Source organism: Palaemon carinicauda, chromosome 26 (genome assembly GCF_036898095.1).
Source record: "Palaemon carinicauda isolate YSFRI2023 chromosome 26, ASM3689809v2, whole genome shotgun sequence".
In the NCBI taxonomy this organism is placed as follows: domain Eukaryota; kingdom Metazoa; phylum Arthropoda; class Malacostraca; order Decapoda; family Palaemonidae; genus Palaemon; species Palaemon carinicauda.
In genome coordinates this window covers 90,172,851-90,192,917 of record NC_090750.1, presented here as the reverse complement: position 1 = coordinate 90,192,917, position 20,067 = coordinate 90,172,851, and the positions used below count along the sequence as shown (strand labels likewise).

Sequence of the window (20,067 nt, the reverse complement as noted above, 5' to 3'; positions counted from 1 at the left end):
TGTCCCCCGTCAGATCTCAACCTCTTCCTGGGAACACGGTTCAGGTCCTTCAGTCTCTGAAGGCCCCTCTCTACAAGCCTTATGCCCAGCAGTAGATCACTTCCTTACACGGAAGACGGCCTTTCTACTCACTTGGGCTTTTGACCAAGAGATTTAGTGTGTTGTATGATCCATCTTCTGATGTCTCCTACCCTAGGAGACTGGGAGAAGTAATCCTCAGCGGCATCCCTGAGTGGATTGCCAAGACTCAAATCCAAGTGTGCTGTACCCTAGGTGCAGCCCATTACGAATAAAGTGTCTTCGTTCGGTAACGGAAAACCCATCAACTGGGGTTTTACCCAGTGAGGAGTCTGTGGGGTTACCTTAAAAGAACGATACCAGCTTGCCCCCGTGTGTCGGCACTGTTGACCAGCACAGGGAAGGTCAAGAGGAGGACCTCAAGGATTTCCTTCCCCTCTGGGATTGGAAGGCAATTGGGGTTACTCTCAATCTAGACTCTCCTCCATCCTAAGACCCAGAGCTCGTAACGTCAGTGGCGTTGCTACGTCCCTGGCGTTCAAGAAACTACTCTGTGGTGCAGATACTTTAAGTGGGCATGTGGAAGCGTCAATCGACCTTCACGGCCCACTACCTACAAAGACGTAACCCACATGAACATGGAGACCTTTTCCATTGGTCCTGTGGTGGTCGCATAACAAATGGTCTAAACACCTCAGGCTCCTAGATGGACAAGTAGCAGAGGGTTGAGGGCTGAGGCTACCCGGATTAATCTGGGGTGAATGAATAAGAAGGCCTGGCTCCTTTCTTCCTTTCACCTTCTCCCCTCTGGGGAAAATAGCTCCGCAAGCCTCAGCATAGCTGATCTCACCTCGCTGCAGGTAAGACCCATTTCCCTTGTGCCTCCTAAGTAGAAGAATACTTTGTTACGTCCCCAATACCTTTTAGAGGGAGGGTATTGGGTATGTCTTTAAGAACAATAGGTTTTGTACTCGAGTTCCTATGTTAAAGACAAGCCACACTGTTAGTTTCACTCACACACAAACTTCTGCAGGCCGCTATCAGTACATTAGCTCATATCGGCACTTGATTTTAGCGAGGGTAGGGTCCCTTCTACTATCGATCACAGATCAAAATAGAGAGGACCCCGGGTCATGACCAAGGCCTGTTGGTGAGGACTTCCTCCCTCCTAAGAGTAAGTCACCCCATAAATAGCGGAGGGTTTGTATCTACGTCGGAACAAATAACAAATTTGTAAGTAATTTGTATTTTTCCTAGTATACAAACCTGGAGCTATTTATACAAATTGGCCCACCACCCTGTCCCCCGAGAAGTCCTGCCATAAAGCAAACTGGTTACTTAGCCGAGAGGTGTGAGTGAGCGTGGTAGCCAGTTTACCCCACCCCCCACCCGCTAACTATCGGATGTGGTAATTATCCCTCACTAAAATTATCATGGCTAGTCTTTCAGCTGTGCCGAAAGTATACCCTATAAATAGCTCCAGGTTTGTATACTAGGAAAAATACAAATTACTTACAAATTTGTTATATTGCAAGTTTCCAAAGACTCTTGCATGGCAAAATTAAATTGTCGTGAACACTACTCCTAAGTTGTTAATTCAAGACCAGTCATGAAATACAATACAAGGCTATATGTGAAGTAACTGGCCAAAGTTCTTGGACTGCCTCCTCAGAAATATTACCAGTAAACAGATGATGTATGGAAGGAAGAAACTTTAAAATCTAGATGTAATAGAAAAAAAGTATTGGTTTAGATACGGATGTATATTTAAAATATCAAAAGTAAAATTTTTAATGCACATTGATGAAGAATTTTGACCAAAGGAGTGCTTCTACTTGTGTTGTTGATGTAACGTCGAATAAATATTATGTTTACTAATTTTCCCCAATTATTTATGAGTTATAAACAACTAAATCCCCTGATATTCTTCATTCAGTCCAAATGTCTAATTCCAGGTTTAACTTTATACTTCTGGACTTCCTTTTTTTTATAGAATATTCACTTTTTATGTATTGAAAAAGCTTTGACGATAATTTAGACATAATATTGGAAATAGATTGGTGTTATAAATAATGAATTTTATGAGGAAATTAAAAGGGAAAATATTACTATGAACCCACCTCTGTGTTAGCCTGCAAGACTGTCAAATTAAATGTCATTAGTCTTGTTAATCTTGAAAGAATGTTTTGCCTTCACCACAAATGACAATGTAATTTATAATTATCCCCCAAATATATAAAAAAGATAAATCCCTTTTATTCCTATAAATCATACTTGATTTTCATTGTGCATCTCTCTCGAATCTTGGTTTCATACCAATATTTACCATAAAACTAAATAAATATCCAATTGCCTTACCCATCTAGTATTTAGAGAATCTGATGTCTAATGGCAATTACCTTAGCGTGGTCACTCTATACTTTGGAATTATGGAGTGCCAATGTTGCGATAATTGCCATTAACCACCAGACTTGTCTCAATACCATGCTAGAAGGGTAAAGCTTTTACAAAGAAAGAAAGATGTTTTAGTGTAGTGTAAATTTCTGTATTTAAACTAAGCTTTGAGAGAAGTACTCTGAACATCAGGTGAGAACAGAAATAATCAATTTTATTATTTTGATATAATTTATGACTGGAGTCTGTGAAACCTTTCATGTCTCCTCAATGTTTTAAATGAAGAATTTAACTCTGGCTTAAATCGATCATAATTTTATGGTATCCATAATACATACACAGTATGTTTAAAGAACAAAGCCATTACAAAGCGAGTTTCTAACATAAAAAAGAAACCAGGCAAACATAATCGTTGCTTTAATTTATTAGGTTTTTGGATTTAGAACCCCAGTACCGCACAGAAAGACAAAAATTCAGTTTGAATTACAAACAAACTTTTAGCATCAGTAAGGGACAGTCTTCAGCTCTTGCACCTCATTTTGTTAACCCTTTTACCCAAAAAAGGACGTACTGGTACGTTTCACAAAACTCATCCCTTTATCCCCATGGACATACCGGTACGTCCTTGCAAAAAAAATGCTATTTAAAATTTTTTTTGCATATTTTTGATAATTTTTTGAGAAAATTCAGGCATTTTTCAAGAGAATGGGACCAACCTGACCTCTCTATGACAGAAATTAAGGCTGTTAGAGCAATTTTTAAAAAATATACTGCAAAATGTGTTTGAAAAAAAATTAACCCCTGGGGGTTAAGTGTTGGAAATTTCCAAATACCCTGGGGGTAAAAGGGTTAATATAGGTGCTGAGGGGTAAAGGAATTCAAATCAACAATACAGTATTTAGAAGAATGTAGCCTTTCTATTTTGTGCTCACAAGAGATAACGTATTCAGGAATGAGAGTTAAGGTTGATTACTCTTTTAATATTTTGAGGGTTTGCTTGTTTCAACAAAGAATTTTTTTCCTTGAAAATCATTACATTTTATTCAGCATTTTGTGCATTTTTGCTAAGTCCTCATCTCAAAAGATAACTTTGTAGATGATTACCTGCCACCTTTTCTTCCAAGTTTAAGTATTTGAATTTGCATAAGTACTAAGAAACTTGAGTAAAAGTAATTTGTTTGCAATGAAAATAGTTACTTTTGTTCAATATCATCTTATACATCTACCTGTAGTGAGGTATCAAGTTAATCTGACATTGTGAAGGGCGGGGAACATTACATTTCGAGTGTTGGCTTTCTTCTTTTATATCATGGTTTACCTTATTTGTGAGCAATAGTAATATTGTATAGGTTTCCAAATTTTCATTTTCATATTGTGTTTGAAAGGTGCAAAGTATAAAATATAAAGTGGGGATCATTCTGAGAAGAAAATATGATGAATTGGGTCTCGATAAGCTCACCATTGTCAAAGAAGATTCCTTAAATGACAAAATTTATGTAAAGGAAATTGAGAAGCACTACACAGCTCAGAAAGGTTGTGATATTAAATTTGCGGGAACATTTTAGGAAAGTATTAAAGGTGATGCTGAAGAGTTGAGAAAAGTTATTAAAACCAACAGTTGTCATAACAATATAAACTAGTTTACTGGAAAAGCAGAATTTAACGTAGTACCAAGAAAATCAATTAGATTTATACTGCAAAAGCAGAGGGCACCAAATGTTTGCAAGTGATGATATTTTAGCATACTTCAAGGTTCAGGTAATTTTGGATCTTTTTATTTTTAGAATTTGAGTTGATTTATAAAATACTGTAGTTGGTGAAAGGTGTATTATCCAAATTATTATTATTATTACTATTTGCTAAGCCCTAGTTGAAAAAGCAGAATGCTATAAGCCCAGGGGCTCCAACAGGGAAAATAGCCCATTGAAGAAAGGAAACAAGGAAAAACTAAATATTATAAGAAGAGTAACATTAAAATAACTCACATTAGAATATTAAAACTTTAACGAAACTAGAGGAAGAGAAATAAGATAGAATAGTGTGCCTGAGTGTACCCTCTAGCAGGAGGGTAAGATACTATACAAAGATCCCAAAGATTGTGCTGTCTTGGTTGTTTTATGCGAAGGGGGAGGAGCAGTTAAGTCATGCTAGCAGTAGATATGGTAATGTCAGGTCAAAGAATCTTGTATATTTTAAGAAATTAATTCCAATTTAAATTACCATAAAGAGTGTAGAAAACATGTATCGGACCCTTTGTAGTGGATAAAAGATTTCTAAAAAAGTCTTTTATGATTTAAAGTGATGACTAAGATAATGTTCCATGCAGTTCAACTCCTATAACATTAAGTAAGAAATTGTATGCTCTCAGCTTGCTTACACTTTATCATATATTGTCTTTCAATAAGGTTATTGACTGGATATTTATTCAATCATATATATTTGGAAATTAATATTTATATTTCTTTCTTGATTTTACCTTTATTGGGTTCTCTTCTTCCTGTGTAATACAGACAGATATACATTCATTCTCTGTAATCTTTAACTTGTTAGTATACAGCATTTGGAGCTCATTTCTTGTGTACCAAACCTATTGGAAGGACAATTTTCTCTAAAGATATGTATATGATGTTGGTGTGCATGTGTATACATGAGCACTGGAAGAACTTTCATTTCATAAGCACATATTTGCTGATTAGATCTTTCGTTTTCGCCTTTGTTTGCAGCAGGCTACATCTTTTGGACCTACTTATTTGTAGGCAACTTGGTTTTCATTTCCATCATTCTTCAAATGCATGTCACTGCAATGCTTTTGTGAACACGCAAACTGAGCAATGGTGTCTTTTTCCTTATCAGAAATTATCTTTTTCAGCTCTGAAGAATGATGCAATGAAATTTGTTCGTAAAGTTCTGAAGTGACATGCACCAAAATTTATCAATTCTTGAGTTCAGTTTTAAAAGTCTTTCAGAGTTATTTGTTCTTCTACCAGTTACAAAAAACTTCTTGCTTTTGTTGTCGTACCATTTTTTTAAGTTGGTGTTTTAGTTTAGAAAATATTTCCTTATTTGGAATGAATGAGCTGCACAGGAGGTTCAACATTCTGTTTACTTTGTTTTTTTCCTCACATTTACCATATTGCACTGAACAAATATATATTATAAGGATTTTATTTCTATGTAAAAGCATGGGTGACTGAATTATCATCAGATTGGTCATTTTTTATTTATATGATTAAGTTCTTCCATATTTTTATGTTAATGTTAGTATTTTGCACCTTGAGTTTCCTTTTATAGCTGTCAATTTATTTTTTATATAGTATCTCAAACAGATTGGAAGTGGATTTATTTTTTGTCTACAACATAGCATTTCAGACACCTTTTTGTTAAGTTGTGTAGGACAAGTTTGCCTCTTGCACAGATACAGCATCAGTTCATTCTTATTTTGAAGAGTTTTTTTTATCCACTCCAAACTTTGCATCACTGCTAATTTATTGACTGAATTAACCTGCTAACCCTGCTGCACCACCACCACCAACTGCTGCCACTGCTGTACCACTACTGATGCTGTTGATGCTGGCCACTGAATTTACTCCCTACTGTTGTACCTGCTTACTTCTGCTTATCCACTGATGCTGTTTGGTGACTGCCAAAATTTTTGCGCCTATTACAGGTGTCTTCCCTGGAGGTATTGCTATTTTTTTTATTATTTGAACTTCACCTTTTACTTTTTTATTTTAGCTTACAGAATAGTTTTTTTAAGAATCTGTCTATCTCTTGTGTTTGTTTGAACCCCTTGGGGACAAAGAATCTATCTTTCTGTCTTATGTGTTTGTTTAACCCTTAGGTGCAAGGTAAAATGTACACAAGACTGCAAAGTCCAAGAAAACTAAATTAGTGACTCTGTATCGGTGATTTTGCAGGCAAGAGCATTTAGACAGATTTCTAATTGAATGTTAAGCCCTACACAGAAAATTTGAACATTATTCATTTATTGAAATTCAAAATCTTGACAGATAGTACCTTAGGTCTTGAAAAATCAAATGATTTTGTCAAAATCATAATCTTTGCATGCTAATCTGATGGAGATTCCAGAATGCTTTGTGATGGGTCTTATGTTGATGCTTGCAAAAATGCAGAAACATTATTCCAACAGTTAGCAAAGCCGAACCATCACCGTTACATGCTTTGGGATCAAGGTTTACAGCAAAAGCCAAAGTTGTATTCAAGTCCACAACTTTGAGACCAAGGCTCAGTCCATGTGTGTGTGTGTGTATATATATATATATATATATATATATATATATATATATATATATATATATATATATATATGTGTATGTATATGTATATGTATATACATATATATATATACTGTATATATATATATATATATATATATATATATATATATATATATATACTGTGTATATATATATATATATATATATATATATATATATATATATATACTGTGTATATATATATATATACAAGTATATATATATATATATATATATATATATATATATATATATATATATATGTATATGTATATGTATCATGTTTTCAATACATTTAGTGCATAAAGGTTTCATAAGACTCAAATTGTATTATCCTATAGTGATTTAAAGTATCATATTTCATTTGTTTTTTAAATATTGTATAGCCATTCAGCTCTCAAATGAATCCAGAATAAGGAGTATATCATATGAAATAAGCCTTAAGATTGTAATTAAAACAGTTTATCGCAAGAATTCATATGCATTAATCTATGAATAAGTGTATTTACTCCAGATAAGTTTTAGACGATTATTTCCCATGAGAATGTTAAATGGAATGGGATAACCCAAGAAAAGTACATTGCCTTGAAAGAAAAGTTTCAGAAGCAGCCACATGTGTTGAAGTTCCAAGGTAAGCTTGGGATACTGAAGCCTCATGGCAGGAGGTTATCCAGTATAGTCTTAGAGGTTGAAAAAAAATTTATGCGTCAACTGTGGCCATTGTAAAATCCTGCCAAAACTTGTAGGCGGTGTAGTAAGGTCTTGACTCCAATCTGAAGTCTGTTATTTATATGATAAAAAAATTTCCCCTTTTCTATTGCTATTGCAAAAAGTTGTTGGTCTACTATTTATTAAATAGTTCTCCTGTCTTGCAAATTTTAGAAATCCCAGCTTTGAATTGGAAACTGTCTAGTAAATTTAGGGTTGTTTAGTTTTTTTTTCAAGCTGGGGTCTCTCTAGTTCCGAAAAGTCTCATGAAGATTCCTGTTAGCTAGTCGTCATGAGTATGACTTCTTTTCCTTCTATCATTAGTATTTTAGAGACGGCTCAGTAAACTTGAGTGCACTCTGTCAGTGACACAACAGAAATGGGTTATCAGTTACTCTTTTGTATGTCCCTGATTTTATGAACAAAAATCAAAGTGATGAGATGCTATGATGATAAAACTGCTCATGTTATCATTCCTTGCATGTTCTCTGATTGAGGTTTTTGTGATCTAGTCTGGTTAATAAGGGCGTTTCAATATTCATGAGGTGTGTATGGTTAATATTTGGTCATTCAGAGTCATGGGTATGTTTTAGATAGTAAATAGAATCGGACGAAAGTAAAAGTGCATAGTTATAAATATAGCTTAAATTTTGAATGCAGTTACTCGATACTGCCATTGTTCTTTTATTTGAGATGTTCATCCAGGGTTACTAGCATCAACATTTTACAAGATAGTACTTTACGTTGATTTTTGCACCATACCTGGAACTTTGTCTCCAAGTTATGTAATTGCCTTGGTAAACCTTTGAGTTAACTGAGCCTTGATCTCTTGATTCACACATTTCCTAAGAGCTCTCCTGGATCCTTCAGACAAGCAAACAACGTGGGCTTACTCACCAACTTTGATTCCCAATTTGGGCTTATTACGATTGAAGAGCTTGTTGTAAATACAATTTGAGCTTATTAAGATTGAAGAACTTGTTGTAAATATTTTTTTTTACATAATAGTTTTTTCCCAATAACTAAATAAAGCCTTTACTGAGTTCTTGTGTTCCAAGCCTTCTCTATCATGCTATCTAGTGTCCAGACCACATGAATACAGTAGTTAAAAATTTGATTAGGTCTTACCTGCAGATCCACGCAACGTGTGGTCTTTCGATCTAGCTTGTAAAATTAAACAGGATTGATTAGTGTAGAAACAAGTGAGCAAATATGGGCTGATAATAATTTAACAGATTTTCAAGATAAACGAGACTTTATGAGATTCGGTTACAGACAATTTATAAGTATAAAGTAACCATGGGCATTAGTATATTGGAAACAAGACGGAAATTTTCTTTTTTATTTTAAGGAGTATTGTTGACGTTCTAAGCTTCCAGAGACAAAAGCAATATGATTATCAGGGAGGTTCAAAATGATACTCTTTTAAGATGATTTTAATTCTTTCTTGACAATTTAATTTGTTTTAGGTACCTACCAAATGATATATTTTCGTGTATCTTGAAGACTCAAATTCTGGAAAAGTTTGAGATAATGTTAATTACCTTTTTTCATCAGATAAACTTTTTAAAGTTATTTCTCAACATATCTTTCTATGCTGTCAAGTAGGATATTATAATTTATGGACTTCATCCAGATAGACTAGACCCATTTGGAATAGTTAAAGGAAACTTGAAAAATAGGTTAGATATAAGATAAGGAACTACATTCTCCTCTCCTTATTTAGTTGCTAAGTTCTAGTTTATGCATCGCAAGTTCCATGAGAAGTAATATGCTTTTTATTTCACAGTATTAACCCTTACCCCCAAAGGACGTACTGGTACGTTTCACAAAACTCATCCCTTTACCCCCATGGACGTACCGGAACGTCCTTGCAAAAAACAGCTATTTACATTTTTTTTTTGCATATTTTAGATAATTTTTTGAGAAACTTCAGGCATTTTCCAAGAGAATGAGACCAACCTGACCTCCCTATGATGAAAATTAAGGCTGTTAGAGCAATTTAAAAAAGAATATACTGCAAAATGTGCTTGAAAAAAAAACCACCCCTGGGGGTTAAGGGTTGGAAAGTTCCAAATAGCCTGGGGGTAAAAGGGTTAATAATAAATATATTTTGAATATTTACTTTGCATCATAGTGAAGTAATCTACAATCTTTTATGTAGGGGAATAGTAGAGGTTATGTAAATACTTACCCTTGTTTATAATTGACTTTTTTTTTTGATAAACTTGCCAGATGATAAACCCCCTTGATAAATTCATAAACAGTTGCTGACTTCATCAAGTATACACTAATTTTTTGTTGGTTTGTTACACATATAGTAAGAATTTTTATGGTGTTTTATGGAATGTTAGTTAATTTTTCTTAATTTCTTTACTGTTCAATGATTATTTACGTGTCTGAATTGATGTTGATGTTAAGCTTTTATGTCGGTTAGAATTAGATTTACGCTTGTGTTTGTTACACCCTTGTTTGTGAACGTTAGCATGGTTAGCTCTTATATTTATTGTTCTTGTTCCTTTATGTTGTATAATCCATTGCTGTATTTATTTCTGGGCATTTACATTGGACGGCACTTATAGATATAAGTGCTCTGTATGTTGTAGGTAAGCATATCATCAAAGCAAATGGGCCACAAGGACCTGGGTGTTATTCCAGAAATATTTTGTCGGCACGTATGCTGCATTCCTCTTTAATTACACAGCAGTGTATGTTTAGGATATTTCTTGCTGTTTTAATGTACAGTATATCATAATCAAATATCTATTATCATAAGTACTACAGTGTTTTCGTCCTATCATAATCAAATATCTATTATCATAAGTACTACTGTGTTTTTGTCCTATCATAATCAAATATCTATTATCATAAGTACTACAGTGTTTTTGTCCTATTTGTTTAGGAAAATTTATGTTGAATAAAAGATGATAGAAAGTGAGAAAAATGTATTAGTTTGAGATACAAAGGTATCAGCAGGTAAAGCTGTCAAAACTTATCATAACTCCATGGGCTTACTTCCATATCTCATGTAACTATAAAAAAAAATTTTCAATGACCAGGTAAGACTTGTGAAGACCATGATGGAATTTCCCTTATGCACATATGAAGGGGATTTGTGTATGATGTTATTCTTCCCTTCCATTGCTGGGTTTTGTGGCTAAGACATAGAATCTTAAGTGATTTAACGTAATCACGTCTTTTTGCCAGACTAGAAAGATTTTCTTGAGTTGTTTTAAGAATTGTGAAATATAGCTTTGCCCGTTTCGCTAGATTTTGCTTTTCACGAGGGGTCGTGGAACATAACCCTTGCGAAAAGTAGGGATGGCAAAAAATAGGGTCCAAGAAGGTTAGTGATAGTGATAACCTGAATAAGAATAGAATTGAGAGGAGGGTGTGCTCATGTCTAATCCATCAAAGCAGCCTTCTACTTATGCTATCAAGTTGAAGTTTAATTTGCATTTATTTTGTATATTTATTATGATTTTCATATGATTCTATGCACATAAGTACTGTAAACTTTGTGTATAAATGCTTAGAATTAGTCATTCAAGAGCTTAAGAATAAGCTCTCAAAGAAAAATAGATGGATAGTCAGATCCGTATAAAAAACATAACTGCTTTTCAGAAATCTGAAGAAATCTAGGTATTCTAGGTCTGCCAGTCCAGTTGTTGGGTCCTTGAAACCCCATTTCATCTTCACTTGCTAGCTGCCAAATGGCAAGATCCCAAGTCAGCATATTTTCCTGGCTGCCATCTTAAACAACAATAAGAGAAATAATAAAGAGAACTAAGTAAAATGAAACAGACTATTAAACAACTTGTGATCTTACACAGTAAAGATTTATTATTGAAATGGAATTGTAATGAGTTCTAATGTTTATACTCTAAATGTTATGTGTTAGAATTTAATGAGGGTAATTGTTCCAGGTACTGGGAAACTGGGTTTCTCATTTGTAAGGATAACAGCATTGCTGATCTCTTCGAATCGATTATGGATTGGAACTGGCAATGGCGTTATTATTTCAGTGCCTCTCTCTGAAAGTAAGTTTTTAATATCGTTGCCTCTGCTTTAATTTTTATTATTTCTCCTTCTAACAATGTTTGAAACATGTTTTCTGTTTGTCATGTCTGCCTACAGAAGACTATAAAGTTTCAAGGTTCATGCCAATCATGGCTTATTTTTTATCATGATTATTCAAACCATTTGAAATTTAAAGCTATATATTTGAACTGAATTTTATTAACAGAAAAAGAATAATTTCTTCCTCCAAGTAAAAGTCATGTTTTCTCAGCCTTTAAGATGCCATACAAATTTAGACCAATAGATATCTTTAATGAATAGAAATTTGTGTGTAGAGAGGTTGCCATTTGTGCTGTTATGCACTCTCCTAATTCTTTGTAATTCATGTATCAATTTTGTTATGTTTTTTAAAATTTAAGTATACAATGCAAATCAGCCTTTCAGTTATGATTTACTGCTACTAGATCACTGTTATAAGCTGGGTAGTGAGTAGATATTTTTAAGGTGAAATGAGCATGGTATTTCATTGTTTATCAGCAAACATGACAGTGTTGAAAACTTTGATATAAGTTTTTATCTAAAATTGAAGTAATAGATTAGTTGTTTTGCTGAATTTTTTACCGCATCACTGAAGATTGACAGTCAAAAGTGTATTTTTTTCATGCATCAGTTCTGTCCCTTTCAACTCTTTTGCCTGCTTGTGTTTGCTATGTGCATGATTAGTTTGATAAGTACATTTAACACACAACGTTACAGATGCTAATCCTCGCCCAGCAGCAAGCAGTGCCAGCAGTGAGTCTGGGACTGTTGCCGGAAGTTCAAGGGCAAGCGGTAGCGCGGGTCCCTTGAATCCAGTGACTGGGGCACCAGCCAGAATGCCGGGAGCTGTTGTCAGAGTGTATGCAGATACAAACGACCAAGTCACACCAGGATCTTTTGTTCCTTATTGTTCGATGGCCCAGGCACAACTCTCATTCCATGGTCACAGAGATGCTGTCAAATTCTTTGTCGCAGTCCCAGGTTGGTTTTCGGTCATTTATATCTCTGCACCGAGTTTATATTTCAGTTACTATTTCCTATAAAGGAATTGCCCAGAAACATTTAACAGAATTAAGGAAATCATTTCATATCAAAGTTGAGAAATCCTGTACTCATGTACACATTTGTTGATCCTTTATTTAAAGATTTACATTTACTAGTGAATGGATGAATGCCAACTAATGCATTATTTCAGTAAGATATAAAAACTTGGGAAACTTCAACTATATTAGTCATGGAGCTCTTTTGTTGTTATTACTATACTTAAAAAAAGATTGAAGAGTTTGTCTAGCAGTATCTAAAAGGTACTGCTATTGTTCCCATCCCTTAAAGATTTATTTTCAGTGAAATCTGTGATTAGTTCAGTTTTGAATGGTTGTTTTCCCTCCATTGCATGATAAAATTACTATCATTCCAAAGATCTTTATTACTTGCGCAATTTATTTTTCTGCAAAAATGTAAAATACTCTACTACTATTAAAAAGGTGTTTTGCCCAGCAATCTTTTTATAAGCATTATTTTTCACCAAAATGTATTTTTATAAACAAGAAAAGGACTGGTGAATACTGATGAATGTAGAGTATGGTGATAAATATTTGATAGATGTATGCAAATATAATTATCTTCTTGTGGAATATTGGAGAAAGTGCATCTGAAAATTTCTCAAAAATTTAGCTCCGTGTAAAATTCACTCAATCACTTACATTAGCGCCAGTGGAAAAAAGTCAGTTACAATAAATACAGTCTTCTCTATAGCATCTGTTTTATCATTGCTATGGTAAAGTTTTCTTTATAGTTAGGCTCTTACTTAACCCTTTTACCCCCAAAGGACGTACTGGTACGTTTCACAAAACTCATCCCTTTACCCCCATGGACGTACTTGTACGTCCTTGCAAAAACCTGCTATTTACATTTTTTTATTTTTTTTTTGCATATTTTTGATAATTTTTTAGGAAACTTCAGGCATTTTCTAAGAGAATGAGACCAACCTGACCTCTCTATGATGAAAATTAAGGCTGTTAGAGCAATTTAAAAAAAATTTACTGCAAAATGTGCTTGAAAAAAATAACCCCTTGGGGTTAAGGGTTGAAAAGTTCCAAATAGCCTGAGGGTAAAAGGGTTAATCTCTCCATTCTCTTTCGTATATTTTCATCCTAAATTATCATCTGATCTCGGTCTTCATCTATCGTCTTTCTCCTTTGTTTCTCGAGCTTACTTACTAGTCTACTTTCCCCTGCTGTCTATGTACCACTTCCATTAATGGATTTTAGTTTTGAGATCTTAAGATGAAAATGAAAAAAATGGCAATTGCAAATGGGCTATTCTATCCTCTTAATAGCAGTAGGAATTGTACATAAAATTAAAGGAGCAAATTCATGTCGCTTTAGTGCCTTTTATGTGGTTTAGATATTTTGTTACAGGGGGTAAATCTGGTAATCTTTTTTCTGTTTAGGTGGCTTAAGCTTCTGTGGTTCACCATGATTCATTGGAATGTAGAATTTGTATTCTAAAAGGTGACCTAACATGTGTCAAAGGGTCAGAGAACACCACAGAATTAACTCCAAATAGCTTGGTGAATAGTAGAATTTTTATAGAATTATTAATTTCTATACTCACCAGATGTTCATAATACTTCTCTCTCGAATCTTGTTAAATGTCGATGTCTACCCCAAAACTAAAACTAAAAAAAAAAAAATTATGTTTTCTTGTAATATCCCTCTCCCTCTATTGGAGTAATAAGTTTATATGGTGGTGTATTGCGATATTTATGCATAGGTTTGCCATAAACACAGTCTCTATCCATGTTTTACAGCCAACAGACATTTCTTTACCTAAACAACTTGAAAAACCAGTATTCAACCAATTCCTTTTGTTCACATTAATAATTTATTCAACAGGAATGAGAATTTGTAGGTTTGCTTTCCATATGTGGCAATAATTTATTAACTGAAAAGATCACAAACTGGAATATAAATCATCCTAGAGTTAGCAGCATTAGATGACATAGTAGAAAATGAATTATCAGTGCTTACAAGTCAAATTTCACTTTTAATTTATTTTGATACATTTCTACAATAAGTTTTCTTAAAGAATGAAACAGATACCTCATCCGAGTCTGTCTTCCTTCGTATTATCCTCATCCTCGGGATCTTGCTTTGGTGAATCATCCATATTGTAAACTTCAGGTTTTCCTTTCTGTTTACTGCAAACGGGAACCTTTGCGCACAAACTATGCCAGGAGCTCACTTCAAAAGTTGAGGTACTAGTACCTACATGAATGGTGCTATAGAAAATTACAGAGGAGCAACTGACGAAGCCTACACTAAGCAGGACCCCGAAGCCATATGAAACTTGATGCAGCTGGTTTTCAGCACCATCCAAGATTTTCAAGAATTCCTTAAAATCTTCATCCCCTGTTCCTCAAGCATCATATGATATGCCACTTTATTGATAAAGGTATAAAATGGTTGCTCATGTGTGCTTGCTTCAGCGAAGTGTTCCGTGATAGAATGACCTGAAGTCATTCGAGAGTCTGAGGCTCAAGGAGAGGGTATCGACTCTATAATGCACTGTTTACCAACAGAACCCTTGCTGACACAACTTGAGAAGTTAGCATATGTCATGGAACAGGGCAGGTAAGGCTAGAATCACTGCCTTATTATTATTATTATTACTAGCCAAGCTACAACCCTAGCTGGAAAAGCAAGATGCTATAAGCCCAAGGGCTCCAACAGGGAAAAATAGCCCAGTTAGGAAAAGAAATAAATAAATGATGAGAACAAATTAACAATAAATCAATCTACAAACAGTAACATCAAAACAGATATGTCATATATAAACTATAAAAAGATTTAGCATGTTCAACATGAAAACCTTTGCTGCAACTTTGAACTTTTGAAGTTCTACTGATTCAACTACCCGATTAGGAAGATCATTCCACAACTTGGTCACAGCTGGAATAAAACTTCTAGAATACTGTGGAGTATTGAGCCTCATGACGGAGAAGGCTTGGCTATTAGAATTAACTGAATGTCTAGTATTACGAACAGGATGGAATTGTCCAGGAAGATCTGAATGTAAAGGATTGTCAGAATTATGAAAAACATTATGCAACATGCATAATGAACTAATTGAACGACGGTGCCAAAGATTAATATCTAGATCAGGAATAAGAAATTTGATAGACCGTAAGTTTCTGTCCAACAAATTAAGATGAGAATCAGCAGCTGAACACCAGACAGGAGAACAATACTCAAAACAGGGTAGAATGAAAGAATTAAAACACTTCTTGGCCTCTTAAGATTGCAAAATCAGTAAAAGTCTTATAAAACTAATGACTATCAACCTCAACAAGCTTGGTGATGTTAGCATCCTCATGCTCACTATAATCGAGTAGCCTAATCTTATTTGGAGTTTCCCTTGAACTAAAACTTTATTTCCTTTTACGATTGGAATCTTTTAGGCTGTCAGCCACCAGCTGAACATGTTTCTTTATAAGAACTGTTAAGGAATTAAATTCCTCTCAATAGTTATACAAATTTTGTCCCCAGCTCTGGAAGGGAATGATGATCATCATCACCCAGATATGAATTCCTTTAAAAACCCACATAACAATGCATAGAAAATTTATGAAGACATCCCATATTAATCTTTCTCAATAAAAAAAAATCACAATCCTCACAGCAGAATGCCAAAGTTAATTTCCTTTTACGATTGGAATCTTTTAGTCCTTCAGCCACTAGCTGAACATGTTTCAAGAAGAGCTGTTGCAGAATTACATTCTTTTCAATGGTTAGTTATACAAATCTCACTTTTGTCCTCACCTCTGGAAGAGAATGATAATCATTATCACACAGCAATAAATCTCTTTGAAAACACACACAGCCATTCTTAGAAAATTTATATGAAGACATCCCTCATTAATCTTTTTAAATCATAAAACAATCATAATCTTTACAGCAGTCAGAATGCCAGGACTTGATGATTGAATGCATCGAGAGAACTGAAAATACAAATGCTATACTATTTGCACACGCACTAGTATAGCTCTACTGTACGCCGCCATATAAAATCAATACTCCACTAAAGAAATTGAGCTATTACAAGGAAAGAAAACTGAAAATATTTTAGTTATAGGATAGACGTCAACATTTAACAAGTTTCGAGATAAAAGTATTACAAACATTAAGGAAGGCTCTTAGAAATAAATATTTTTAGTAGCTCTAATATATAATGTATTTAGACCTTTTTAAGTTAACTATAATAATAATTTTTTTAATCTCTCATTGTTCATAGTATGGGAAGAATATTTTTTTTACTTTTCATAAAACTTGAATTTTTTTTATAAAATGTATTATTTTGATATACTTACGTATTGGTCACAGTGCTTATATGTACGAAGAGTGAGGCTTGAACAAAAACAAAATATTTACGTACCCTCTCCTCTGAGGATTGCCAGTTTAGAAGCACCCGAAGGGTTCTTATGTCCTACAAGCCATACCCCGCCCACCTCTGATCCACAATGTTTACATTCTCAAAGTAACGTTTCTCCCATTGCTCTAGTAGTTTTTCCTTTAAATAAGTGTTACATTATTATCATATGGTATTTTTTGTAATTTCAGATTTTATTTAGTGCTATATTATTCAGGTAAATTTCCCGCACTTCCGGAATTAGGTTTTATTATTTCCACCATAATAGTTGTAGGCCAGCAATGCCCTTTAAACTCCTTGTGTTGTATGGCTACCAAGGACATGAACAGTTAAATTTATTTTGGAGTTATTCTCTTCTTGTTTGACAATTGGATCAGAATGGAAAATTGCTGTCTGCTAAAGAAGGTGATGAATGCAAGAGTTGATGGGAAAAGTACAAGAGGAAGGCCAAGGTTTGGGTGGATGGATGGAGTGAAGAAAGCTCTGGGTGATAGGAGGATAGATGTGAGAGGCAAGAGAGCGTGCTAGAAATAGGAATGAATGGCAAGCGATTGTGACGCAGTTCCAGTAGGCCCTGCTGCTTCCTCCGGTGCCTTAGATGACCGCGGAGGTAGCAGCAGTTGGGGATTCAGCGTTATGAAGCTTCATCTGTGGTGGATAACGGGGGAGGGTGGGCTGTGGCACCCTAGCAGTACCAGCTGAACTTGGTTGAGTCCCTTGTCAGGTTGGGAGGAACGTAGAGAGCAGAGGTCCCCTTTATTTTTGTTTCATTTGTTGGTGTCGGCTACCCCCCAAAATTGGGGGAAGTGCCTTGGTATATGTATGTATGTATGTAACTTTATCATCTTGGTAATGTTAGGTTGGTATGTGCTGATTACTAGAAAGAAGTGTTTTTTCTCTTAACAGTTTTATTGGTTGTCTTACTATTATTATTATTATTATTACTTGCTAAGCTACAACCCTAGTTGGAAAAGCAGGATGCTATAAGCCCAGGGGCTCCAACAAGGAAAATAGCCCAGTGAGGAAAGGAAACAAGAAAAAATATGATAGTAACAACATTAAAATAAACATTTCCTACATAAACTATAAAAACTTTAAACAAGAGGAAGAGAAAAGAAATGATAGTGCACCCGAGTGTACCCTTAAGCAAGAGGGGTAAGGAAATAGTTACTTGGTGGTGCTCAGTTTTCATATTTTTCTCTCCTTACAAAAACAACTAGCATTGATCAGAATAACTTGCCTTACTGATCTTAGTTGGGGGGACACTACGACTCTTTTTGTATGAAAGGAATAAGGAAAGATATCCTAATTTTTTCCTTTCTCTGGCTTCATGCAACAATCACACACTCCCGCCAGGGAGAATCACCCGGGTTTCTATCACATAAAGCCTGAATATTAGATTTACCCCAACTCTCAAGAAGCATAATGAAAGGGTTAAGGCCTCCAAGGGATATTCCTATTTTGTGGGGTCTTTTAGGCAACTTTTGGAGAAAGAAAAACTGTCGGGTCCTTGGGAGACTTTGGGATGTTGATGACCTCAGTGCAGACAAAATTTCTTGGTGCTTCGATTGAGAGATGACCAATATAATGCCGGCTTTATTGAATATCAAAATCTCGCTCTTTGTATGTACAAGCAATGTGACCTTGATGTAAGCAATATCAAAATAATAATTTAATACGTATATATTTAAGGTTGATTTTTCATTAAAGGCTTTGAGGATATTTTTTTATTGTAAATACATTGCTTGTTAGAATGTTAACACATTTGCTGTATTTGTCTCTTTAAATCTTGAAGTTGATAAACTTTGTGTTCTCTCAATATAGATCCTTTGTGGTTTTAAAGTTTTTTGGGGTGTTTTTGTAAATTTTTTATAGTTTTTGTAGTTATTTCTCATGGTACTTGAAGGGATGAGCATTTTTGTTGCAATGTATTTACCCAAAGATAAGTGTTTTTTTTTTCTTTTATCTTTGCTTTGATATTAGTAACTTTGTTCTAGTTATAGGAAAATATTTTTCTGCAATATTTGTCCAATTTTAAATCATTAGTCATTAATACTATATAAGCATTTTTTTAAGTCTGAGCACTGAAATGACTTATAATCAATAAGACATTTCAGACTCATTTTGCAGTTCCTTTGTTTTGTACTGTTTGCTTTTACTTTTTGAAGTTTTACATGTGCAGTTGCCTTCTTTCACTTGCTGCCCCCCAAAACCTCCCGCACTGCCGTAGCACTCTTTCATACTAATTGTGGATGTGATTTTTTTGTGTAAAAGTCAGCTGTTGTGATCAGTTTTGCTCCATCGCCCCTCCAAACCTTCACAAGTGAAAATCCAGGCCGCATGTGCTTATTTTAAATTCATTTTAAATGTTAACGTCCACCAAACACCTCACAGGCTTAGGTGGGTATAATACCCTTACAGCTGCACCGATGACAGCGTCGTTGCCAGCCATAACGGATAAGGACCTCCAGACTGAGGAACCAGATAGAAAGCCAAAGAGTATGCTGGTAATTTCTGGTGGTGAGGGATACATCGACTTCAGAATCGGTCAGTTTATTGTATTTTTTATGTTTTGAAGTGAATTTGAAATGAGTTAAACATTTTGCAGTGCTTTATTGTTTTGTTAGTAAATTCTTCATGCCTGGGTATGTATTTTGTACATAAAGTAAATAAAAAGAGTTTGTAGCTTAGCATAGGTACACTTTTTAACTGCTTTTTGAATCTCCAGAATAATTTAGCTCTTATATATCATGCAGTCAAGTAAATCCTCTATAAGTGAAGAGCCTCTATTGCATCCTGCATATTGCTGTCTTAAGAATATAATGTGTGTATTGTGCAACCTGCTGGGGTTTTTTTGCGTGCTTGTGTTGACGTTTGTGCCTCACAGCCGATGAGCGTGAAGAGGACCGTGATACCGCTAGTCACCTCCTGGTGTGGCACATTCCTGTGGAAGACAACCTTTCCCAACTCAATGCCCAACCCTATAGCTCCCTCCCACCCAACCCCTCCTCAGCAACCACCAATGGCCACTCGTAGCAGCGTCTGCATCACCATCCGGACAGCTTCAGCCTCAGCCAGTTAAGGGTATGAGCCTCTTTCACTTCAGAGTCACAGCACTATGGTCTTTAATGCTCTTTGTAGTTGTAACCAAGGATTTGACCCAATCCTGAACATGAGAAGT

General features: G+C 34.9%; 1 protein-coding gene across 26 annotated transcripts in view; it reads left to right on the top strand.

Moving 5' to 3' along the window:
- syd (JNK-interacting protein syd) overlaps positions 1 to 20,067 on the top strand; it is a 144,058-nt gene that overhangs the window by 95,878 nt on the left and 28,113 nt on the right. For 14 of the 26 annotated variants that reach the window (XM_068349950.1, XM_068349938.1, XM_068349956.1 and 11 more), the window contains 5 exons: positions 6,080 to 6,094; positions 11,324 to 11,437; positions 12,174 to 12,437; positions 19,281 to 19,433; positions 19,774 to 19,970. In XM_068349950.1, the coding sequence (XP_068206051.1) occupies positions 6,080 to 6,094; positions 11,324 to 11,437; positions 12,174 to 12,437; positions 19,281 to 19,433; positions 19,774 to 19,922 (695 nt within the window). In that variant the 3' untranslated portion in view covers positions 19,923 to 19,970. The remainder of the gene's footprint in view (positions 1 to 6,079; positions 6,095 to 11,323; positions 11,438 to 12,173; positions 12,438 to 19,280; positions 19,434 to 19,773; positions 19,971 to 20,067) is intronic. The other 12 variants (XM_068349962.1, XM_068349958.1, XM_068349959.1 and 9 more) reach the window with 8 other exon arrangements.